We start from the raw sequence: 26,863 nt of genomic DNA, 5'->3' as shown, positions 1-26,863 counted from the left end.
TGCTTGAGGAAATGTTTCGGAAGTGTAAACGCTAAGGTAGGAGGAAATGAGAGCAAAGGGATGGAGCAAGTATCCCTTTTTGACAGCCTATTGGTGAATATACAGTTCCACACAAAATACCAAGCACACACTGACTGGTGCACTGTCGTCGTTTGACATCCAGTAACGTTAGCGGTAATCGTGAAAGGTAAGACATTTATTAGACTTACCAACTAGCCAAAGGCACATCTTTACAATTAACGTTTTCAAGCTAGCTAGTCTATATTAATCATATTCATACATTTTTGATAATGACTGATGTTCGTTTACTCGCTAGGTACTGTAGGTACAGTACTAGCTAGCTCGTCAGCAATATACGCAATCCTTGATGTGGAAAATATCGGTGCAGTTCGTCTGCTATCACTATAAATAACGTTAGCTAGGTACAGTAGCTACGTTAGTACTGTACGTTGCTGCATTGCTGGAGCTTGCTAACGTTAGATGCTCTCGAGAACCCAAGCCAAAGTATTAAAGGTAGTTAACGTCTAGTATGGGCTACGTCGCTAGCTACAGAGTATATGTCTACCTAGCTGTGGGCCAGTTTCTAAACCATACTGTAATGTTGTCTTTGTGGGCCTTTGCGATTTCCAACCTATCAACCAGCTAGCTAGAAGGCTAACTAGCCAATGTTGTTGGTCCCATGAAAGACTGATTGTGTAGAAGGCAGCTCGAGTCATTCCTGCCTGCGTGGCCACGGCTAGACAGATGTTTAACTTAGCCAGCTAACGTTAATTCACGGGTTGTCCTCAGTTACTGGTATGCATTTTTCATTCATTCAACAAGACAGTTTCATGTGAACCAGAATCTGGCACAGGAGGCGTTGATATGGCGAATCATATCAACGTCTTCTGATCTGTAAAACTAGATTCTGGTTCAGTTTCATGTATGTGGGTCATTTTGGGGCTCGGGTAATATTTCAGTCCCTCTGACTGAAGTATTGGGTCACCAAAATTAAATGTTTAAAAGATGTATATGAATGTAAATAAATATAGCATTATTTTAAACTTTATTTTACAAATTATTTCGTTTCACTTAATTTTTACTTGGGAAATGAATATTAAAATGTGCACATAATAACTTTTGCAATTAATGCAAACGTGTTTTTGTTACGAAGGTATAATTGAATAAAATCACACAATGTTCCCTCAGTCGACACTCAACCCCATCACACCAACCAAAGTCCACCCTTATGCGCCGTCATTAACAGGAAGTGACATCATTCAATATGTTGTTGTTTTTTACCTTGATTTAACCAACTAGGCCAGTTGAGAACAAGTTCTCATTTACAACTGCGACCTGGCCAAGTTAAAGCAAAGTGCGACACAAACAATAACACAATTTTAAAATCTATATACAGTGTGTGCAAATGGAGTAAGGAGGTAAGGCAAAATATCTTGTTTAAAACGGGAACGTTTTTCATCCAAAAATGAAATTGCGCCCCTAGAGTTTCAACAGGTTAATAGGCCATAGTAGCAAAGTAATTAAAATTTAGCACATTAACACTGAAGTGATAGATGTGCAGATGATGATGTGCAAGTAGAAATACTGGTGTGGAAAAAACAATATGGGGATGAGGTAGGTAGTTGGGTGGGCTATTTACAGATTGGCTAAGCTGCTCAGATAGCTGATGCTTAAAGTTAGTGCGGGAGATATAAGTCTCCAACTTCAGCGATTTTTGCAATTCGTTCCAGTCAGTGGCAGCAGAGAACTGGAAGTAAAGGTGGCCAAAGTGGGTGTTGGCTTTGGGGATGACCAGTGAGATATACCTGCTGGAGCGTGTGCTACGTGTTGGTGTTGTTATGGTTACCAGTGAGCTGAGATAAGGCGGAGCTTTACCTAGCAAAGACTTATAGATGACCTGGAGCCAGTGGGTCTGGCGACGAATATGTAGCGAGGGCCAGCCGACGAGAGCATACAGGTCGCAATGGTTGTTGTTGTCAACTGCATGGTACAGAACCAGGCAAGTAATCACATTCTTTTATATCTGTATTTTGTTATTTTTAAAGTCAGGTGGGGATCGTCGAGCTGACCAACTCAAACCCGCTACATGAAATAAAGATGGAAAACTAGTACTTTCAAAACGATACTTTAACCCATAAAAATATACAATCTATTAATTTTATGCACACCACCATATGGTCTCCTGTCCTTCACCACATGAGGAGCAGAGGCCATTTTGAACCAAAAAACTCCACCCCGTCACATGTTTCATTGTAACGGGGTTGTAAACCTGTGACAGGGTTGAGTTATTTACTTTATTTATGATTATTGCATCTAAACAAATTAAATATTCAATATATTTTTCATTATTTATATTCACTTATGAAACATGCTGTAATGTATTCCATGTGAACAAAAATATATATTTTAAGGCAGGTGGTAGGAGAGTTGGGCAAGGTTCTTAACTACAGTTGTTCCTTTAAGTCGCTCTAGATCCTAAATTACTCAAGGATTATAGTGTATACTTGTATATATTCTAAGAATCTTTGATTTTACGTTATCCATTGAAACATCTAGGGAATGGTGGCACCCACACCAACAGCAGAAAGACAAAGGCAGTGTCGAGCACGTCAAAATGCTGACCCAGAAAAAAGGGAACAATACCTTGAGATCAGTGATTTCAGTAAGAGAGACCAGTGTCAGAAGCGTAAACAGTGGAGAACAGCATACATAAGCAAGGAGAGGAAAGAAGCACTGAGGAACTTGACCACTCCCCCACAAAGTCCTGATCAGGTCAGGACTTTGTTACTTCAGTATGTTACTTCAGTTTCAGGCAGAAGGTCCTGGCTGCTCCAGTACTGCCAGCCAATGAGGAAAATCCACAACCTGTGGATGAAATCCAGGTCTTCTTGGGCAGTGGTGTATTGTGGAATACGGTGATGACCTTTATCCAGGCATCATCCTCGGCACGGATAAAAATGTGTGTACAAGTGAAATGTATGCATCGTGTTGGACCTAACAGCTTTTTCTGGCCTTCTCGAGACGACATCCACTGGTATCAGTTTGATGAAGCGTGTGACATCCCACCACAGAGGTTGAGAGAGACGTGTGGGCCAGACTCTCAGGAAGAAAACCATGAATGAGTGAATATGGTGCTCCCTAGAAGAAGGATAGTCATGCTGACACTAGTGCTGTAGTTACAGCTGTTCTAGCATTCTAAATGCCCTTGGAAAATGTTCCTACAGTTTGATGACACGTTGAACTTTTCTGATGAAACGTGTTGAATGTTATTAATTACCCTAATGCCTGATGTTTTTATTTGTTTGGTTAATAAAACCCAGATTATTCTAAATATATCTAATGTCCTTGTTACATGGTTGAATACAATGAAATTAAATGTTTGGGGTAAATCTTGGATGGATTTTTGATAGTTAACTAAACTAGATTATATGGAAACCAATCTTTTCAACCCGTTACAGTATTCCACCCTGTCACCCTAGTCTCAACCCTGTTACATGACAATATTTGTTAAATAAAATGGCAAAGATGAATAAATATGAATTTAATGTTTTCTGAGCTCAGTCTGAAATGTTAAGGACAATCCCAAAATATTAGAGTTGTTATAATTCTGAATTGAAAGTATTTTTTTATTTAAATGAGCCCACTGACACAAAATATGTCTATTTCAGGGTTTAATATAGCAAAAGTCTGAGATTTTACATTTTATATTATAATAATTTAATTGGTTTGGGGGACACATGAGCATTAGGTAAATGTTGATTTTATAACAAGTATATTTTATAATCATATTATGACAACTTCCATATTGTCTGTGACGGGTTTGAAGATAAATAGTGTCCATATCAGACAAAAATGGACAACAATAAAAGGGCTTTAATGCCTTAAGTGGGAATGTTTAATATGTACTTAATGTTGTGGGGTGTTCAGAAAATGCATTTATTCTAATATATATATACAGTGCCTTGCGAAAGTATTCGGCCCCCTTGAACTTTGCGACCTTTTGCCACATTTCAGGCTTCAAACATAAATATATAAAACTGTATTTGTGAATAATCAACAACAAGTGGGACACAATCATGAAGTGGAACGACATTTATTTGATATTTCAAACTTTTTTAACAAATCAAAAACTGAAAAATTGGACGTGCAAAATTAAGTTAATACTTTGTAGCGCCACCTTTTGCTGCGATTACAGCTGTAAGTCGCTTGGGGTATGTCTATCAGTTTTGCAGATCGAGAGACTGACATTTTTTCCCATTCCTCCTTGCAAAACAGCTCGAGCTCAGTGAGGTTGGATGGAGAGCATTTGTGAACAGCAGTTTTCAGTTCTTTCCACAGATTCTCGATTGGATTCAGGTCTGGACTTTGACTTGGCCATTCTAACACCTGGATATGTTTATTTTTGAACCATTCCATTGTAGATTTTTCTTTATGTTTTGGATCATTGTCTTGTTGGAAGACAAATCTCCATCCCAGTGTCAGGTCTTTTGCAGACTCCATCAGGTTTTCTTCCAGAATGGTCCTGTATTTGGCTCCATCCATCTTCCCATCAATTTTAACCATCTTCCCTGTCCCTGCTGAAGAAAAGCAGGCCCAAACCATGATGCAGTGGTCTGATACTCCTTCCATTTCAATATTATCACTTGCACAGTGCTCCTTGGGATGTTTAAAGCTTGGGAAATCTTTTTGTATCCAAATCCGGATTTAAACTTCTTCACAACAGTATCTCGGACCTGCCTGGTGTGTTCCTTGTTCTTCATGATGCTCTCTGCGCTTTTAACGGACCTCTGAGACTATCACAGTGCAGGTGCATTTATACGTAGACTTGATTACACACAGGTGGATTGTATTTATCATCATTAGTCATTTAGGTCAACATTGGATCATTCAGAGATCCTCATTGAACTTCTGGAGAGAGTTTGCTGCACTGAAAGTAAAGGGGCTGAATAATTTTGCACGCCCAATTTTTCAGTTTTTGATTTGTTAAAAAAAGTTTGAAATATCCAATAAATGTCGTTCCACTTCATGATTGTGTCCCACTTGTTGTTGATTCTTCACAAAAAAATACAGTTTTATATCTTTATGTTTGAAGCCTGAAATGTGGCAAAAGGTCGCAAAGTTCAAGGGGGCCGAATAGTTTTGCAAGGCACTATATATATATATATATATATATATATATATATATATATATATATATATATATATATATATATATATATATATATATATATATATATATATATATATATATAATCAGCCCAGCCCAAGAATGACCCATATGTTGGGTTTCCTAATTGAAGCTCACAAGTGATCGCTGTTGTTGATTATGCTTATTCCAGCTGACTGTCACACAACCTGTTTTGGAAAAGTTTTTTGGAGCTATGATGATGATTCTGACATTGACCGTGTCAGTTTGACATTGTGGTGCTCACTTCATTAGATAGGGCATTCTGTCCTTTTTGAGTTGAGAGCTTAAATGGTTGGATACAGTTGCAGTATGCTTATGTTACTGAAGATGACATATCCATTTTTGCAGGTATTTTGCTTATTTGCCCCAAATATCCAAACAACCCATATCTATGGACATGAAATCGGATCAATATCTTAGTCTTGAAAACACCCGTTACCTACCGATCAATACATCCATCTCAGCTGAGCCGGACTTTACCCTTATTCATGATGACTCAAATTCCGTTTCATTTCAATGAGCCATTGAACATCGCCTTTAACCTTGTGAGGAAGATTTTTCACTGTCTTTTACTGTTGTTTTTATTTCTTTATTTACCTATTGTTCACCTAATACCTTTTTTACACTGTTGGTTAGAGCCTGTAAGTAAGCATTTCACTGTAAGGTCTACTACACCTGTTGTATTCGGCGCACGTGACAAATAAACATTGATTTGATTTGAGATGGCCCTTTGCTGCCCAAATGTTCTGTCTTCACAAATACGCCTCACACGCCATACAGTTTTGGAAACAATTGGAAATTTCATATAAACTGGAAATACATTTTCCAAATACAAAATTTGCACCCGGCTATATTTTCATGGACACAGCATCCAACCAGTGTGCACTTCCGCTTCAAATGTCTCCAAGGAAGAATCTCAATTGGTCTCCGTTATCGCCTCTCCTCCTCAAAATCCATTGGAGGAGGTCAGAGGGAAGAGAGAGAAAGCTAAGAATCAAGGAAACCAATTGAGATTCTCCCCAATGGGGTGTAACTGGGGAGGAAGTTACAAACCTCATGTTTTTGAAAGTTCTGCAACTTTGCTAAACTACGTACAGTAAGTATATCATTTGTATTTGAATTATTATTTCTAGCTGATGTGAAAGTTAAGTTCCAAAGGTTTCCAAAACCGTATCGCAAGGGAGGATTATTAACGTTCCGAAACGTTACAACTGAACATTCATATTGTAGTTCATTGATCCAGAAGTCATCCATAGGGCTTTGATTGAGAACTCAAGGGCTGGGTAGCTATACACCCTTCAATTCTAGAGAGCTAAGCCTGACTGTATGAGAGACAGAGAGGCCTAGCAAAACAATTTAACTTGTGTCCAGTTAGTCACGAAATGTGGCAATGCCTTCAATTGTTGAGGCAACGCCACACATATTTACATAGGAACAAAAAACAAACGTCCCTTGTCTATCACGAATGTTGAATAAAATTATATTTGAACTTACTCTACCAATTGTCCGTGGTATTCCTTCAGCTGGTTGATATGAGACAATGAACACAGTAAATTATTATTAAACCGACTTCTTCTAAACGGGTGTCTATGTGTTTGGCAATCAAGACGGAAGTACACTGAACAAAAATATAAGGGGAGTGGATCAGAAAACCAGTCCATATCTGGTGTGACCACCATTTGCCTCATGCAGCACATCTCCTTTGCATGGAGTTAATCAGGCTGTTGATTGTGTCCTGTGGAATGTTGTCCCACTCCTCTTCAATGACTGTGCGAAGTTGCTGGATATTGGCGGGAACTGGAACAATCTGCCGTTCACGTCCATCCAGAGCATCCCAAACATGCTCAATGGGCGACATGTCTGGTGAGTATGCAGGCCATGGAAGAACTGGGACATTTTCAGCTTCCAGGAATAGTGTACAGATCCTTGCGACATGTGGCGGGGCATTATCATGCTAAAACATGAGGTGAAGGCAGCAGATGAATGGCACGACAATGGGCCTGGGGATCTAGTCACAGTATCTCTATGCATTCAAATTGCCATCGATAAAATGCAATTGTGTTCGTTGTCCGTAGCTTAAGCCTGCCCATATCATAACCCCACCGCCACCATGGGGCACTCTGTTCACAACGTTGACATCTGCAAACCACTTGCCCATACGCCACCCTACACTCCTTCTGCCATCTCCCTGGTACAGTTGAAACCAGGTTTCATCAGTGAAGTGCACACTTCTCCAGCTTGCCAGTGCCATCGAAGGTGAGCATTTACCCACCCAAGTCAGTTACGACACTGAACTGCTGTCAGGTCAAGACCCTGGTGAGAACAACGAGCATGCAGATGAGTTTCACTGAGACGGTTTCTGACAGTTTGAGCAGAACTTTTTTGGTTGTGCAAACCCACAGTTTCATCAGCTAACCGAGTGACGAAGCCGGATGTGGAGATCCTGGGCTGGCGTGGTCTGTGGTTTTGAGACCGGTTGGGCGTACTGCCAAATTCTCTAAAACGACATTGGAGGCGTCTTATGGTAGAGAAATTAACTTGAATTTCTCTGGCAACAGCTGTTGTGTGTATTCCTGCAGTCAGCATGCCAATTGAATGCTCCCTCAAAACTTGAGACTTCTATGGCATTGTGACAAATTGTAACATTTTAGTGGCCTTTTTATTGTCCCAAGCACAAGATGCACCTGTGTAATGATCATGCTGTTTAATCAGCTTCTTGATATGCCAAACCTGTCAGGTGGATGGATTATCTTGGCAAAAGAGAAATGCTCACTAACAGTGATGTAAACAAATTTGCTCACAATTTGAAAGAAATAAGCTCTTTGTGCGTATGGAACATTTCAGGGATTTTGTATTTCAGCTCATGAAACATGGGACCAACACATTACATGTTGTGTTTATATTTTTGTTCAGTATACATGCACACTAACAGGTGTTTACATGGTTTTGCAGATGTGCCAGTAATGTCAACTTTAGTACCCGCTCTCAAATAAGTCAGGTAAAACAATTAGGGCCCCATTTTAGTCGACTGGATGATTGTTTGGTATATTAGGCTGTTCGTCGACCAAGATTTATTTTGTTGAGCAGTTGCAATTTTTATTTTTCACCGTGCACAGGATACCTGTCTGATAAGCGCATCTCAGTGGACGGATCCATTGCCGAGGCCACGGGGATGGCACAGTCCATCAATCTAAGATGTGATATTGTTTATGGTTATATTACATACAAATAATGGCGCAACACTAATAAATCTATTTTATAACATGCACTTCCTCCCACGTTGGATACGGTCTGAAATGAGATTCTGAAACAATCTTCAGTGCGCAGTAGAATTGGCACATTTCCCTATGTTGCTATGTGCGTAATAACAAAGTTAACCAGCATATGAGATTGAGAACAATGCAGTGGAGGCAGCAGAGATGAGGAAACAGCCTTAGCCCAATTGTCTAAGAAAATTGAGGCAAGAGGAAACCAACTTAATTAGGTATATAATCAATAGGCTAACTGTTAAATGTGCCTGGCTTTATAAACCCTCCATATACAGTAATAGTCAACATTTGACAGCTACTCATTCAAGGGTTTTTCTTAATTTTTTTACATTGTAGAATAATAGTGAAGACATCAAAACTATGAAATTACACATGGAATCATGTAGGAACCAAAAAAGTGTTAAACAAATCAAAATATATTTTATATTTTAGTTTCTTCAAAGTAACCAACCTTTGCCTTGATGACAGCTTTGCACACTCTTAGCATTCTCTCAACCAGCTTCATAAGGAATGCTTTTCCAAAAGTCTTGAAGGAGTTCCTGCATGCTGAGCACTTGTTGACTGCTTTTCCTTCACTCTACGTTCCAACTCATCCCAAACCATCTCAATTGGGTTGAGGTTGGGTGATTGTGGAGGCCAGGTCATCTGATGCAGCACTCCATCACTCTCCTTCTTGGTCAAATAGCCCTTACACAGCCTGGAGTTTTGTTGGGTCATTGTCCTGTTGAAAAACAAATGACAGTCCCACTAACTGCAAACCAGATGGGATGGCGTATCGCTGCAGAATGCTGTGCCTTGAATTCTAAATAAATCACGACAGTGTCACCAGTAAAGCATCCCCACACCTCCTCCATGCTTCATGGTGGGAACCACACATACGGAGATCATCTGTTCACCTACTCTGCGTCTCACAAAGACACGCCGGTTGGAACCAAAAACCTCACATTTAGACTCATCAGACTAAAGGACAGATTTCCACCAGTCTAATGTCCATTGCACCAAAAGCACTCACAAACTTCTACAGATGCACAATCGAGAGCATCCTGACGGGCTGTATCAACGCCTGATACGTCAACTGCTCCTCCCACAAGCGTAAGGCTCTCCAGAGGGTAGTGAGGTTTGCACAACTCATCACCGGGGGCAAACTACCTGCCCTCCAGGACACCTACACCACCCGATGTCACAGGAAGGCCATAAAGATCATCAAGGACAACAACCATGGGAGCCACTGCCTGTTCACCCCGCTATCATCCAGAAGGCGAGGTCAGTACAGGTGCATCAAAGCAGGGACCGAGAGACTGAAAAACAGCTTCTATCTCAAGGCCATCAGACTGTTAAACAGTCACCACTAGCCTCCCGGGTGGCGCAGTGGTTAGGGGTGCTGTACTGCAGCGCTAGCTGTTCCACCAGTCGTCCGGGTTAGGGACGGAGTGGCCGGTAGGGATATTCTTGTCTCATCGCGCACCAGCGACTCCTGCGGCGGGCCGGGCGCAGTGCACGCTAACCAATGTTGCCAGGTGCACGGTGTTTCCTCCGACACATTGGTGCGCCTGGCTTCCGGGTTGGATGCGTGCTGTGTTAAGAAGCAGTGCGGCTTGGTTGGGTATTGGAGGACGCATGACTTTCAACCTTCGTCTCTCCCGAGCCCGTACGGGAGTTGTAGCGATGAGACAAGATAGTAGCTACTAACAATTGGACACCACGAAATTGGGGAGAAAAAAGGGGGTAAAATTAAAAAAGTCACCACTAACATTGAGTGGCTGCTGCCAACATACTGACTCAACTCCAGCCACTTTAATAATGGAAATTGATGGAAAAAAATGTATCACTAGCCACTTAAAACAAAACAATTTACATAATGTTTACATACCCTACATTACTCATCTCATATGTATAATGTATATACTGTACTCTATCATCTACTGCATCTTGCCATCTTTATGTAATACATGTATCACTAGCCACTTTAAAAATTATACCACTTATGTTTGCATACCCTACATTTCTCATCCCATATGTATATACTGTACTATCTCATTCATATCTTTATGTACATATTCATATCTCTTTACACTTGTGTGTATAAGGTAGTAGTTGTGGAATTTTTAGGTTAGATTACTCGTTGGTTATTACTGCATTGTTGGAACTAGAAGCACAAGCATTTCGCTACACTCATTAACATTTGCTAACCATGTGTATGTGACAAATACAATTTGATTTGAGTTTAATGGCTGTGATAGGATCAACATTTTAGTTACTCCACAATACTAACCTAAATGACAGTGAAATGAAGTCTGTACACAATACAAATATTCCAGAACATGCATCCTGTTTGTATTAAGGCACTAAAGTAAAACTGCAAAGAAATTAACTTTGTTCTGAAATCAAAGCATTATATTTGAGGCAAATCCAATACAACACATCACTGAGTACCACTTTTCATATTTTCAAGCATGGTGGTGGGTGGCTGCATCATGTTATGGGTATGCTTGTCATCGGCAAGGAATTGCGAGTTTCTTTGGATGGAAATAAATTGATTAAAGCTAAGCACAGGCAAAACCCTAGTGGAAAACCTGGTTGTCTTCTTTCCAAATGACGCTGGGAGAAAAAATTATCACATCTGGAACAGTTTTTCTCAAAGAGTGATAATTTGGCAAGTTGAACGATTACATTTTTTTTTAAATCCGATATACAGACAATCGATTTAGTTTATTATACCTGTTCCTTTTGAATTTTAGACATGGATTAACAATTCTATAATGAACACTGCATGGGAATGAATTATGCCCGGTACATCTGTTTTGTGAGTATGCCATGGGTTAATGATTCTGATGAATATACCCTCTTTGTTTTTGCATATTTTCAGTGTGGAACCTGTCTATGTTTAGGGGGGTAATAGCCTAGGCTAACCGATTCTAAATGCCACTAGCAGTTCGCAAAATAGGGTCGTCACTAATGTAACTTGGCACAGTCGTAAACCCTGCCTGTTTCTACAATTTAGTTTATTAAAATCTGATTTTAAACCACAACGTTAACTTTATGCCTAACCTAAAAAAAAAAAAAAAAAAATGTTCAGTGCCGGTAAGTGTATGATGCAAAAATGGCCATTTGGTTTTCTGTTCCATATGACACGGAACCCAAACCGGCTGCGCGCATGCGCCATCGTGCGCTATCATGCATAAATATATTTTGTCCCCCCACAACAAAGCGATCACGACACGCAGGTTAAAATATCAAAACAAACTCTTAACTAATTACATTTATTTGGGGACAGGTCGAAAAGCATTAAACATGTATGGCAATTTAGCTAGTTAGCTTGCACTTGCTAGCTAATTTGTCCTATTTAGCTAGCTTGCTGTTGCTAGCTAATTTGTCCTGGTATATAAACATTGTTGTTATTTTACTTGAAATGCACAAGGTCTTCTACTCTGACCAATTAATCCACACATAAAACGACCAACCGAATCATTTCTAGTCATCTCTTCTCCTTCCTGGCTTTTTAATCTTTGAATTTATCTGGTGATTGGCATATACACTTTTACCACAACAACCGGCAAAACATTTAGTCTTTCAATCACCCACGTGAGTATAACCAATGAGGAAATGGCACATGGGTACCTGCTTCTATAAACCAATGAGGAGATGGGAGAGGCAGGACTTTCAGCGCGATCTGCTTCAGAAATAGGAATGACTTCTATTTTAGCCCTTGGCAACACAGACGCTTGCGGGCAGTGTGGGTGCAATAATTGAATAACATGGATTTCTAAATGTATTTTGCAACGCATGCGACGTGTCCGGTCTGGTCAGCATGTGGGATATTGCTGCATTCAGTGTTCCCATCAGCCCAGCCAACCAATTCAGTAACTTAATTTCCACTGTAAAAAGCATCTAGACAGAAGCATGGGGAACTAATATCTTAGCATTTGGTTTGCAACAACAGAGGTTTGTACAACCATTGCCATCCTTTCTCTAGACATTTGCAACATTGTTTCAATATTGACATTTGATCACACACAAAAATGTCAATAGAAAACAGGTTCAACTAAATGAAATCCAGCTACTTTGCTGTTATTCTAGCTGCACGGTTTGATGTGACTGTGTTAGCTGTAGTTGGCTAGCTAGCAAGCAAGGGATAAGAGCGTTGCCAGCCGGCATGGCAATGAGACATATAGAACGAACGTCTGGGTCGCGTCCATAGATATCTAATAAACACACTTCATGACTGTCGAGTCTCTAGCAACCTAACCGATAGAATGAACGGACATCTTTTGTCAGCCAGTCGAAATCATGAATCATCATAATTTTCATGGATATATAAAATACAATTTTATTGGTCACATACACATATTTAGAAGATGTTATTGCAGGTGTATCGAAATGCTTGTGTTCTTAGTTCCTGAATTGCAGTAGTATCTAACAATTCACAGCAATGCACAAATCTAAAAGAATGGAATTAAGAAATAAATAAATAGGAAGAGCAATATTGGAGTGGCATTGATAGAATGAACGGCCAGCTGGCTTGGCTAGCAACCATAGATGTCAGGACAAGGCCTATATTTTCATTCAGGAATGAAATAGTAGCATATAAATACATTTACCCAAAAAATTGTTTTATTGAATTTCTAACCGGTTGTAAAAAAATGTATTGTACACAAGGTTGTGCATAACTACATTTTTAGCACGGCTATGCGGATCTACGGTACTCGGCAACCTCGTACCGATGACTGCAGAACAGCCGTGCTAAAAAAGTATTTTAGCACGCCCTCTCGTGTACAATTGCTTTAGCCGACACCGGTTGGTGTGTGGCATGGTTATAGCCATTGGGTGAGGTAGTTCCTGCTCCCAGGACTGCCGCACATAGAGCAGCTTGTCTGTGATGGATTCATCCCAGCCTCTCTCCCTTCTACAGTGCATCTCCCCACATGTGCCACAGGGCTTCTTTAGTGTACATGCACTGTCTGTGTCCCCATCCGCATCTGAGACACCTGCCCTTCTGTTGGACCCAGGAGGACCGCTGTGCAGTATTCAACTTGGAAAAGTCGGTGCAGTTATTTGAAGTAGTGATCCTTAGAATCACAAAAGGGGCAAAAAGGCTTAAACCTGTCATTAACCCTGGTCTGTTCTTTGTTAGGTCCACTAGGCTTATGCTCTACCGTGACCTGGTGCACACCAGAGAGGGAGAGAGAGAGGGTGCTGCTCTCTGCACTGTTCCATGCGTTCTGCAGGCCTCTCCGTGGGGTACCTACATCACTGCTTCTTTCCTCACCAGCCAATCAGCAAAGTCTGTGTGTGTATGTCTGTGGGCTTCCATCTTGCACTATTCCCTTGGGAAAACGGTGCTCAGCCAAGAGATCCCGGTAGGCTGTCCACATGGGACCCACAAAGGAGCTTGTTTAGCATACCCACCAGGCCTCCCACTGATAAAGCAAAGTCCTCCAGCACCTGGGCATCTCCCACTCTGATGGAGGGTGCATTCAGGATGGCAGACAACTCACCCTGTACCAGTTGTGGTTGACCATTTGCGCAGCTGGAAGGCTTACATGGCCCAGTGTTAAGGACACTACCTGTTTGTTAACTACCACTGCCTCTCCTCCAGTGGATCTTTACAGGCATGTGGAGAGACTGTGGCAGATGGACACTCCTCTCTACAGAAATGAGAACCTTCTGACCTGCTCTAAACAAGACCATATGGCAGTGGCCATTCTTGAGGCTACGAAAGTTCGTGTGCCAGTGTGTGGTGTAGAGAGTTATGCTACCCCACTGCTGAGAAAAGGGGGGGGGGGTGCCCTGAGACTCTGATGCCGCTGCTGCACAGTACAGAGTGCCGCCTTGCTAAGGTCTCCACAGTAGTGGAGTGGGGCCTGCGAATGATATCTGGTGTGGGCTCAGTCTCTATAGCAGGCAGCTCCTGATGACCAGCGGGGGCTGGGAACATGACGTGTCCCTGCCCGGTCTCAGTAGCAACCGTTAGAGGAGAGGCGGCTTCCTGCTGCTGAACTGCATAAGACCGTCCTATATCCTCCACTGCAACCTGTCGGAGACGGATCCCCTGATTGGAGGAAGCCTGGGATCTGGTCTGTTGTTGCAATAGGCAAATCAGACCCTCGATATTGGCAAAAACATGCTTCTGTACTCCAAACAACATAGTCAGCGATGTCCATGGCGCTGCAACTTCCTGACACTCCAATTTAGGAGTATAATCCTCCCGCTGGATTGTTGGGGATGCAGCCCCACCTGGTGCCGAATTACTATTCCATAGGTGGAGAGGACATCGCGGAAGCCCCTGCCTGTCCCGGAGTGTAGGTATAATCCAAATGTGATGGCGCTGCGGCTCAGGGGGCATCACTGGCTGGGGGGTAACTGGTAACATGGTCCCTCAGGTACTCAAGGCCTCCTGCTCCGGACCACACATGGACTGGATGTCAGGTCCTCTGCATGACCTCTGGAGGTTGCCATATATCATGATCAGTAAGCCACATATTTGTGAGGTAGAACCTCCAGAATAAATGGGGCTGTGGCTTTACTGATACCGATCTCCTATTAGAGAGAGACAAGGCAACCTCCAGGTTATTCCTGGAGGTCTAAAACAGAATAGAAACATGGAATGAAGCTATGATAAATAAAATAACTACAATGTACATGTAATGGATATAATAATGGAAGAAGTGGCACTGAATAGAATACTATGAATGGATGACAATAGCAGTAACGGAGAGTAAAGAGTAACGGGACTGTATAAATACACAGGGAATGGCAGGCTATTACATAGTAACAAGCAATAAAGGACTGTATGAAATGGATTACAAATCAATAATAGGAAGTACTGGCTAATTGTTACCGACAATAATATAAGTAGCTATTAACACAGTAGTAATGAGATGGAGAAACTAAGCAACACCAGCTATACTAGCACAGTGCAACAATGACAGCAATAAGAACAAATAATACACATATTCTTTCATGCAACCCAAACCCATAAATACAACCACGCTCTCACAAGGAATTACACTGGGAAGGAAAAAGACGAGGGGATTTACTTATACCCTTGTAAGAGCATGGACTGGGCCATTCACAAACCATAAGCACTGCATCCTGGGGGTATGGGCAGGGATGAGGCACATGGCTACTCCCTGATTGGCTGGGCTGCAATCTAATGATCTCTCACATGTTGACTAAGGATGGGTGAGACCTAGACAACACGGCACCAGCCAAATTAGGTAAACAGGTGGTCATTTAGCCTAACATCCTGCAGGGGGAATTCTTTACAATCAGCAATAGTTTTGGTAGTTTTGCTTTAAACAGTCAGTGTATATGGTCATTTTTAGATACACGGGGTAAAGTTGATCATTTCATAACGAGGAATCACTTTTGCGAGGCACACTGCATGGCCAAAGAAGGGGGAAAAAAGAAGCTCACGAAACTTCCAAACATTTTGATTTTGAAATGGGGGTGAAGTCCAAAGTTATCCTATATGTTAATTGGCTATGTCATAGCTGAATTGTAAGTTGATACATTACTAACTCAAACCCATCATCTGCAACAATGACAAGTCCATTAGTGAGTGGTGGTGATTTCTGTGAGATGTAGTGGGGTGGTAGATGGCTCAGGTCAGGTACCTACTTATACACAAATGTTAGTGCACTGAATTGTTACAAACTGAACCGTATCGCAGCCCATGTAAATAGATATATACATATTGAATCGTTTTGAAAGTGAAAGATTAACATCCAGTTTTTATAGAAGCAGTTAAATAGGAAAAACAGGTACACGGTAAGCATTAAAGAATTTACATTTCTACAGGTACTGACTGATACTGAACAAAAATAGACGCAACATAGAAACACACAAAAAGCTTATTTCTCTCACATTTTGTGCACATTTGTTTTACATCCTTGTTAGTGAGTATTTCTCCTTTGCCAAGATAATCCATCCACCTGACAGGTGTGGCATTTCAAGAAGCTGATGAAACAGAATGATCATTACACAGGTGCACCGTGCTGGGGACGAAAGGCCACTCTAAAATGTTACATTTTGTCACACAACACAATGCCACAGATGTCTCACGTTTTGAGGTGAGAATGCATTTGGCATGCTGACTGCAGGAATGTCCACCAGAGCTGTTGCTAGAGAATTTAGTTAATTTCTCTACCATAAGCCGCTTCCGTTGTTTTAGAGAATTTGGCACTGCATCTATCTGGCCTCACAACCGCAGACCACATGTAACCATGTCAGCTCAGGATCTCAAGGAGGGATGGATGGATCCTTTACCTATTCTAAAGAAGAGTACTAGAACAAACAGTAGGTTTGGCAGGGTTTGATGTTGTCAGTAAAGGGGTGGTTTAAAACCCAGGATGTGGAACCAGGAGTCAGTCAGGTTTGTCAGGTATGGGTGTGTCTCTCTAAGCCACAATGACACATACATAACTAATGTCCTCCCCTACTCTCTCTACAGGGTGGTTGCTGATACATTAGGGACCAGGGCTAGCTGTGGGTCTGGTGGTGAGACTGAGCCATACCTCCTGCCCCGCTGAATAGTGTGTGTGTGAGGCGACTGGAGGGGGAGGCAGGTGCCATGCTCCAGGGGTGAGGCGGGAGAGAGAGAGAGACACACACAGGGCTCAGGGGTGGTGGGTGAGGTTGCCAAGGAGATGAAGTTGAAACAGCGCGTGGTGTTGCTGGTTGCCGTGCTACTCCTGTTGGGGCTGGCCAAATTCTTTCTGCTGGATGGAGGAGAGGGGTCCGCAGCCAGTCGACGAGACCTCAAGGCCTTCCGCAAGGTACGGCTGTTTGTGCGTGTCAATGTTTATATCTGTGTGTGTGTGTGTGTGTGTGTGTGTGTGTGTGTGTGTGTGTGTGTGTGTGTGTGTGTGTGTGTGTGTGTGTGTGTGTGTGTGTGAACATTAATGTGGAAGTCTGTGTTCCCAGATGGAGGCAGGCCTGTCTCTCTCACGCGGAGACCGGCTAACACACACCCTCCAGTCTCCATGGGAGGTGGCAAACCAATGGGTGGGCCCCAGGGAGGTGTACCCTGAGGAGACCCCCGAGCTGGCAGCCGTCCTCTCCGCGCTGGGCACTGCCCGAGTGGAGCGGGCAGATGTGGGCTACAAGGGCACCCAGCTCAAAGCTCTACTAATACTGGACGGGGGGCAGAAGGTGGTCTTCAAACCCAAGAGGTGAGGTAGAATACACACACACACACACACATACATACATTGTCCTCTGGTTCTCTGCTGCGGAGTTGTACGTTTTTTGTTGGGTCAGATTAGGTAAGAGCATAATTTACGTAAGACGTAAGAGGATAACTCTCAATCACGTCCTCCCTCTCCATTTCTCTCTCTCTTTCCAGGTATAGTAGAGGCTATGTGGTAGAAGGAGAGCCTTATGCAGGTTATGACAGACACAACGCAGAGGTGGCAGCTTTTCACCTGGACAGGTACACACACGTATCGGCCTAATGCATTAAAATATATACGTTTTAGTTTTGGCCATCTGAATACTGGTGTTGCTCGTGGTATGTGACTATCTGTCCTGTGTATCCATCTGCTGTAGGATCCTGGGTTTCAGAAGAGCACCCCTAGTGGTCGGGAGGTTTGTCAACCTGAGGACTGAGATCAAACCTGTCGCTACGGACCAGCTACTCAGTACCTTTCTAATGCAGGGTGAGACACACGCACACTAGAAGGCTCTTTTCAGTCCCACCCATAATGTTTTCTTATAGACATACCACTCCCTATAAAGTTGATAAGATAACGTTGTGTGTCTGGGTTCAAGAAGCAGTGGGCTGGATCTCTCTCTAAATGAAAATGTTTAACCATTTTCTCTCCCTTTCTTTGTCTCTGGCCCTTCCTCTCTCTCTCCAGGCAATAATAGTTGTTTCTATGGGAAGTGTTACTACTGTAGAGAGAGTGAACCGGCATGTGCGGAGGGAGATATGATGGAGGGATCGGTAACTCTCTGGCTGCCAGACGTCTGGCCTCTCCAGAAACACAGACACCCCTGGGGACGCACCTACAGGGAGGGCAAACTGGCCAGGTAGGGGTGTGTGCATTTGTGCTTATATATTAAAGTCCTACTCCAGTCTCCTTTTCACCTAATTTAATACCCAATTTACTTAACAAAAAATCTAAATAGGTGGTCCAGGTATCCTCATGACATGGCACAAGTTGCCTTGTCTTGTTCCTCAAGCAAGGGGAGGCCAATGAATCACATCAGACCAATTCCTTGAATGGCCTGCTTCTTGAAGTTTGCAGTTTTCTAAAAAAAATATATATATATTTTGCTCAAAACATATTGTTTTACCACTACTGTAAATCTCTTTTTTTAAATGTAAATGCCATGTTATAGAAGGGTCCAGACACCTTTTTTGTGATTTCAGTAGTTTTTGGGAAACTTACCCCAACAGCAAATCACTTCCTCATTGTCATTGTGTAGTATGGGGGTTTTGAAATAACATGAACAAAGACTTAAAAAAAAAAAAAAAAACATCCAATATGTATTATTTGAAACGGCAAAGCTCTCAGCATAGTGATGCAGGTCTTTAGATATTGTACACATGAAATAGTGTCAGTCCACAATGTTGAATTCCATTTTGTTGTGACTCGAGTGATACTTCTAAATCCATTCTTCAGGTAACTGACAAAATACTTCTGAGTAAATATGCAAAGTATATTGGAAGCATGGGGTGCTTCCACACAGGAGGTTCCAGACACTTTTAGAATTAACGCCAAGGCGCATTGAAGCTGTTCTGTCAGCTTTGGTGGACCTACTCCTTATTAAAACACTATGTTGGTGTTTCCTTTATTCAGGCACCTGTAGCAGCAGGCTACATGGAGAATGGAACAGCTGGATATAGGAAACAGCTCAAGTCGCACAAATGGAATATAACGTTGCGGTTGAAGTTCGGCTTGGCACAATTTCATGTATACAACATCTAAAGACCTGCTTTTCTGTTCCCAAAAGGACGTATTTGGGTGTTTTTGGAGCCTTTATTCATGTTTTTTCAGGCCCCCATACTACACAACGACGATGAGGAAGTGATGCGATTTGGGTTAAGTTTCTCAAAAACAACTGAAATCACAAATAAAGGACACTTCTATAACATGCAATTTACATCCAAAATAGAGATTAAGTTGTAAAAAAAAAAATTACTTCTCCTTTAACCTTTACGGGATTGGTGTCCCTATACCGAGATGGTTGAACATGACTGTTGTAAGTAACAGCAAACTTTCCAAGACATAGACATGTCTTATATGTGCAGACAGCTTAAATTGTTGTTTATCTAACTGCATTGTCCAATTTAAAGTAGCTATTACAGTGAAAGAATACCACGCTATTGTTTGAGGAGAGTGCACAACAACAAAACTTATCACGGCAACTGGTTTTATACATTCACCTCTGAAGGTAAATAATGTACTTACATTCAGTAATCTTGCTCTGATTTGTCTTCCTGAGGGTCCCAGAGATAAAATGTAGCATAGTTTTGTTTGATAAAATCCATTTTTATATTCAAATGTAGGAACAGGGTTCTACAGTTTGAACGCTTGCCGTCTCTGGCTCCACACCCACCCTACCTGGCCAACTAGATGTGTCAAAGTTAGTGTATTAGCTAATAATCCATCATGTATGACATTCCTGGGAGTGTGTAAACTTACAAAACTTAATTTTGTATGTTCTCTATAGTTATGTACTTGAATATGTATCAATTGGCCAATACGACACATAACATTTTGTCCAGTATTGCCATGCGTCACGTTTTTTTTGTTTGTATTATCTTTTACCAGATCTAATGTGTTATATTCTCCTACATTAATTTCACATTTCCACAAACTTCATAGTGTTTCATTTTAGGCAAAATTGGGGGGTGGGGGGTGGGACCTGGAAGGTCGCTGGTTCAAGTCCCCAAGTTGATTAGGTGTAAAATCTACCAATGTTTTTTATTGATCCTGTAAGTTGCTAAATTACAAATATGTAAGTGTTACTGTGTTTATATTTATATTTTAAACAGGAGAAGTGAAAAACAAAATGCTTTAACTGTGTGTAGGTGGGAGTATGATGAGAGCTACTGTGATGCGGTGAAGAAGATGCCTCCGTACGACGCCGGTCCCAGACTACTGGACGTCATAGACACAGCCATCTTTGATTACCTCATCGGCAACGCCGACCGACATCACTACGAGAGTTTCCAAGACGACGGAGGAGCCAGCATGCTCATCCTGCTGGATAACGCCAAGAGGTGAAGAACACAAACACATCACTAAGTGTAAACACAAAGAAACTCTAAACATGCTGACAAACCTGGCAACTCCTTTCACCTCTCTAACTCTATCTCTCCATACCCCAGTCCACTCCTCTTTTACCTCTGTCCCTGTTGATTGATCTGCTGAGCTAAGTGTGAAATAGGGTAGTGTTTCCCGACCCTGGTCCTCCAGTACCCCCAACAGTACACCGTTTCATTATAGCCCTGGACAAACACGCCTCATTCAGCACATGAGGGCTTGATGATTAATTGACCAGATGAATCAGGTGTTACAATAAAATGTGTACTGTTGGGGGTACTGGAGGACCAGGGTTGGGAAACACTGTGCTAGAATGTGTGTTATGATAGTGTGTCAGAGTTTAACTTGTCAAATCAAATGTTATTGGTCATACACATATTTAGCTGATGTTTTGCGTGTGTAGCGAAATGCTTGTGTTCCTAGCTCCAACAATTTAGTAATATCTAACAATACACAAATCTAAAAGTAAAAGAATGGAGTTAAGAAATATTAGAACAAGCAATATCAGAGTGGCATTGACTAAAATACAGTAGAATAGAATACAGTATATACAGATTAGTAAAGCAGTATGTAAACATTATTAAAAGTGACCGGTGATTCCATGGCTATGTATATAGGGTAGCAGCCTCCAAGGTGTAGGGTTGAGTAACTGGCTGTTAGCCGGCTAGTGATGGCTATTTAACAGTATCATGGCCTTGAGATAGTAAGGCATCTGAAGACAGCTTCTATGGTGTTTTGTTGTTTGCAGTTTTGGGAATGCAGCTCTGGATGAAAGAAGCATTCTGGCCCCTATATATCAGTGTTGCATGTGAGTAGACACACACACACACACACACACACACACACACTGAAAATACCAACATTTCCTCAAAGGAATCACAACCCATTCCTAGTGTTTATGAACAGTTCTCTCTTACTCTCCCTCCTGCCGTCAGGGTGCGTGTGTCTACGTGGAACAGGTTGAACCTGCTGAGAGCTGGGGCTCTGAGTTCAGCCCTAAGACAGGCCCTGACCTTTGACCCCATTAACCCTGTCCTGGCCGAGCCCCACCTGGCAGCCCTGGACAGACGGCTGTCTGGTGTCATAGCAACCATCCAGCAGTGTGTGGAGTCGCTGGGCCCCGACAACACACTGATCGAGGACCGCATGATCCTGCCACACCCCTAGAAAAGGACGGGAGGGAGGAAGGAGGAGGGAATGGATAACCTGTCTCGCCTCGAGGGAGAGAGGGTTGCCATGCGAGGAGCTGGATGATCAACCCCTCCTCCTCCTCTCACGGCCCCCCAGAAAGGAACAGGAAATGACCCCAGCAGCAGGAAGTGACTTGATAAAGGACTGGGTGTTGAGTCCTCTACAAACTGTTCCCGTCCACGCTAGGACCAACTCCATACCTAACTCTTTCCTGTCTCCTGTTACACACACACTCTGCCAGAACCTCTCTCTCTCCATCCAGTGTAAAGGAGGGAACCAAGGCCAAAGGACTCAACCCAAAGACACTCAGGATAGCGGGGGGTCCCCCCCCCTCCCCCCTCCTATCTGGACACAATCCACTGGACAGACAGTGGCGAGAGAGAGACTGGCCAACTGACCATGGAGGGGCAGGAGGGGGATTTTGGGGTCAGTCTGATTGTGACAAACAGATGTGTCTGTATCCAAAATGGCATCCTATTCCCTGTATAGTGCAAAGGCTCCAAAAGTAGTGCACTGTATATAGAGGGAATTGGCTGCCATTTCACATCTGCTCGATGTGAGCAGTCTGACCAGTGACTACAGATGCTATTCCACATATTGCACGAGTTCCGGCCCCTGTTTCTCAGACCCAATTCCTGGACTAAAAGCACTTTCAGTAGAGATTCTTTATACATGCCATAAAGAGATCAATGGAATGCAGACCGTGGGGGATAGAAGAGGGACACTGTCATTGGTGCCCATTCAAAAAATCTGATCTAACAAAGTGGATATTCGTCAATTCTCTCATGATGTACACTGAATGTAGAAAACATTAGGAACATCTTCTTAAAATTGAGTTGCACCCCCTCCCCCCTCCTTTTTGCCATCAGAACAGCCTCAATTTGTCAGGGCATGGACCCTACAAGGTTTCAAGTGTTCCACAGGGATTCTGGTTAACGCCAATGCTTCCTACAGTTGTCAAGTTGGCTGGACATCCTTTGGGTGGTGGACCATTCTTGATAAACACGGGAAACTGTTGAACGTGAAAACTTTACAGCGTTGCAGTTTTTGACACTCAAACCGGTGCGCCTGGCCCCTACTACCATACTACTACTACCGCCTGGCCCCTACTACTACTACTACCGCCTGGCCCCTACTACTACTACCGCCTGGCCCCTACTACTACTACTACCGCCTGGCCCCTACTACTACTACCGCCTGGCCCCTACTACTACTACTACTACTACTACCGCCTAGCCCCTACTACTACTACCGCCTGGCCCCTACTACTACTACCGCCTGGCCCCTACTACTACTACCGCCTGGCCCCTACTACTACTACTACCGCCTGGCCCCTACTACTACTACCGCCTGGCCCCTACTACTACTACCGCCTGGCCCCTACTACTACTACTACTACTACCGCCTGGCCCCTACTACTACTACTACTACTACCGCCTGGCCCCTACTACTACTACTACTACTACCGCCTGGCCCCTACTACTACTACTACCGCCTGGCCCCTACTACTACTACTACCGCCTGGCCCCTACTACTACTACTACCGCCTGGCCCCTACTACTACTACTACTACCGCCTGGCCCCTACTACTACTACTACCGCCTGGCCCCTACTACTACTACTGCCTGGCCCCTACTACTACTACTACTGCCTGGCCACTACTACTACTACTACTACTACTACTACCACCGCCGCCGCCGCGCCCCTACTACCATACTACTACTACCGCCTGGCCCCTACTACCACTACCGCCTGGCCCCTACTACCATACTACTACTACTACCGCCTGGCCCCTACTACCATACTACTACTACCGCCAGGCCCCTACTACCATACTACTACTACCGCCTGGCCCCTACTACCATACTACTACTACTACCGCCTGGCCCCTACTACCATACTACTACTACTACCGCCTGGCCCCTACTACCATACTACTACCGCCTGGCCCCTACTACCATACTACTACCGCCTGGACCCTACTACCATACTACTACCGCCTGGCCCCTACTACCATACTACTACCGCCTGGCCCCTACTACCGCCTGGCCCCTAGTACTATACTACTATCGCCTGGCCCCTAGTACCATACTACTACTGCCTGGCCCCTAGTACCATACTACTACTACTACCGCCTGGCCCCTAGTACCATACTACTACTACTACCGCCCGGCCCCTAGTACCATACTACTACTACTACCGCCCGGCCCCTAGTACCATACTACTACTACTACCGCCTGGCCCCTACTACCATACTACTACTACTACCGCCTGGCCCCTAGTACCATACTACTACTACTACCGCCTGGCCCCTAGTACCATACTACTACCGCCTGGCCCCTACTACCATACTACTACCGCCTGGCCCCTACTACTACTACTACTACTACCGCCTGGCCCCTACTACCATACTACTACTACTACCGCCTGGCCCCTACTACCATACTACTACTACTACCGCCTGGCCCCTACTACCATACTACTACTACTACCGCCTGGCCCCTACTACCATACTACTACTACCACACCCCGTTCAAGGTTTATGTGCATAAATCATTTTTTGGGGCCTTTCAGCCTCAATGGCAAACAGACACAATCCATGTCTCAAGGCTTCTTTAACCTGTCTCCTTAATTTACAATGATTTTAAAGTGGATTTAACAAATTACATCAATAAGGGATCATAGCCTTCACCTGGGTTCATCTGGCCAGTCTGTCTTTAAGTGTAATGCAGTTGATTGGTAACAATGATATGAACATGTATTGGGGTTGACATCCATACCCGCATTGTACCCCGATTTTTACCCCAACATAGTTTGAAATACACATGTAAACACATACATTTTGATGGCCGGCAATGAGAAGATTCTGGATTTATACCCCACGGAGGGACTAAAGGAACAAGCCTTTGGGGCTCTGGTCAGGACTGGTGCACTATGTGAGGAATAGGGGGCCATTGAGATATGACCAGTGTGTACATACTGAACTAACTGTTGAATAGCATAAGAGTATAATTGAGAATTATAATATTAATGAAACCTAATTTAGTGTCAAGTTTGGATGGTGTGTGTGTGTGTGTCTGTCTGTGTGCATGAGTCCAATGTTTCCCCCAATTTTATTTCAGAAGTGGAAAAGGTCGTGGGGGGTGGGGCAGACACAGGGGACATGTGCCGTGCCGTCCCCCCGGGACAGTTTTTATGGAAGGACTGTGAGAATGTAATTTCTTTTTAAAAGGATGTTCTACTCTAAAATGAATGAAAATCTAATTATCCCAACACCATCTGTCTATGATCTCCCCCCATAAATGAGCCCATTAACATATTGCAAAAAAACAATGTTTAGGGCTGACTCTTACCATAGCCTATACATGGCACCATACCATATTATCAGGCAAGTGTGCTATTAGCAATAAGCACTTTTTCTGGATTAAAACAGGGCTACTTTCCTGCAATTATATACATTTTTCCATGGAGCTGACATAAAATGTGGCAATGTGAAAGCTAATTTCCTGCAATTCTATACATTTTGCAACTGACAAAGAAAGAATTTGGGAAATTGAGGGGGTTGCTGGGAAGTTTGGGACTATGTATGTTTTCAACATTAAAAATTATTTAAATATGCTGTATTTCAGTGTTTAACAAAAAAAGTAATGGCTCCACTTCAATTGGCTGCTCTTGTATAGATTGTTTCTGGATGCTTTCGTGTAGACGCTCCTGTATAGGGGGTCTAGAGATGCTCAAACTATCAACTGTTACTGTCTATATACAATAACCTGCTTTTTTAGTGTTCCTCCCTTAGAGGGAGCCAGATCATTACAGTAGAGATATCTAGATACAGACAATCAACTTAGACATCGCATCATTTTATCTGTCCCATAATGGCATCTGCAGGAGAACCCATTGGATGAGAAAGCCACATGTCCCTCCTCTTTGAGAAGAAGAGGACGTGAGAAGTATGCAATTGAGATCCTCCCCATGAGAGCAAGGGCACCACCAGAGGCCATCTTCATTTTGAAGTAGTATATTTCTATGATTTGGCAAACAAACTTGAAAGGGTGCATACTGCCAACTGGAGTATGTTGTTTGAACAGGTATAAAACAAAGGTTGGCAATTTACTGCCACCTGCAGTTATGGAATGTTTGCTCATGAGTATAATTCATTGGCTTATCCCTCCTGATGACCTAGATGGAATTATGTGATCGTTCCTTAACTCATTGGAAGTCCTACCCAGTTGACTACTTCAACATGGGGAAAGTCCTCACTGGTGCTGCCCATGCTATAATGGGCTTTTGGGCACTAGAGTCCTCTATCGGACAACCAATGCCCCCCCCCCCCCCCCCGTCTCTTCTATCTGGCACAAATGGTCTTTGGTCATTTGTGGCATCGCCAGGTGTTGACAGTTTAAAACAAGTTTACAATCATAGAGAGAGAGAACAGAGTGTGTGAAAGGCCTTGTGTGGGGCCAGTGGTGGTGGTAGCCTCATGACCACATAGTTTCTAATCAAACTGAACTTTGGAATTTCCAACTGACTGACTGGCCTGAATATTGTGTTTGTCTGCTGGGAGGTGTTGGGTGTTGTTAATAACCCTTTAATGATGGCATATATACAGACACAGTCATCACAGTTCGGAATATTAACGTCGTCACGAAGGGGGTCTGTTTCCGGTAAGTCAATCTTTGTTGAGTGGAAGAATTCAAAGAACAGAATTGCTAACTAAAAACCTAACTTTTTGTGTTAGAGATGGAGCTGTCAGATGCAAACAGACTTACAGGGGGGGAGTCCCATGGACAACACCACTGGAGAACAGGCCTTCTCCCCATATCTGGGGGGATGGTGGTACACCACTAAAATTATGTGCATAACAGCCCATTCATACCCAATCAGGCCTGGTCTCCCAGTATCAGGGTGGGAGGAACAGGCACAGACATACACACGGGGAG

At 43.1% G+C, this 26,863-nt stretch overlaps 1 protein-coding gene across 1 annotated transcript; it reads left to right on the top strand.

Moving 5' to 3' along the window:
* LOC135556363 (glycosaminoglycan xylosylkinase-like) lies at positions 1-25,539 on the top strand. Its single transcript, XM_064989507.1, has 9 exons — positions 1-187; positions 16,910-17,234; positions 17,383-17,630; positions 17,804-17,890; positions 18,007-18,116; positions 18,318-18,489; positions 20,498-20,689; positions 21,481-21,540; positions 21,668-25,539. The coding sequence occupies exons 2-9, from the start codon at positions 17,106-17,108 to the stop codon at positions 21,897-21,899; spliced, it is 1,230 nt and encodes a 409-aa protein (XP_064845579.1). The 5' UTR covers positions 1-187; positions 16,910-17,105; the 3' UTR covers positions 21,900-25,539.
* Positions 25,540-26,863: the final 1,324 nt, after the last annotated feature.

The sequence above is a fragment of the Oncorhynchus masou genome, chromosome 15 (assembly GCF_036934945.1).
Source record: "Oncorhynchus masou masou isolate Uvic2021 chromosome 15, UVic_Omas_1.1, whole genome shotgun sequence".
Taxonomy (NCBI): Eukaryota; Metazoa; Chordata; class Actinopteri; order Salmoniformes; family Salmonidae; genus Oncorhynchus; species Oncorhynchus masou.
This window is presented reverse-complemented; position numbering and strand designations above follow the sequence as displayed.

Excerpts from the sequence above, each read along its gene's own strand:
- LOC135556363 (XM_064989507.1), top strand. The coding sequence starts at position 17,106 with ATGAAGTTGAAACAGCGCGTGGTGTTGCTGGTTGCCGTGCTACTCCTG. Across the intron at positions 17,235-17,382 it reads ACCTCAAGGCCTTCCGCAAG|ATGGAGGCAGGCCTGTCTCT; the intron begins GTACGGCTGTTT and ends CTGTGTTCCCAG. Across the intron at positions 21,541-21,667 it reads CCTATATATCAGTGTTGCAT|GGTGCGTGTGTCTACGTGGA; the intron begins GTGAGTAGACAC and ends TCCTGCCGTCAG.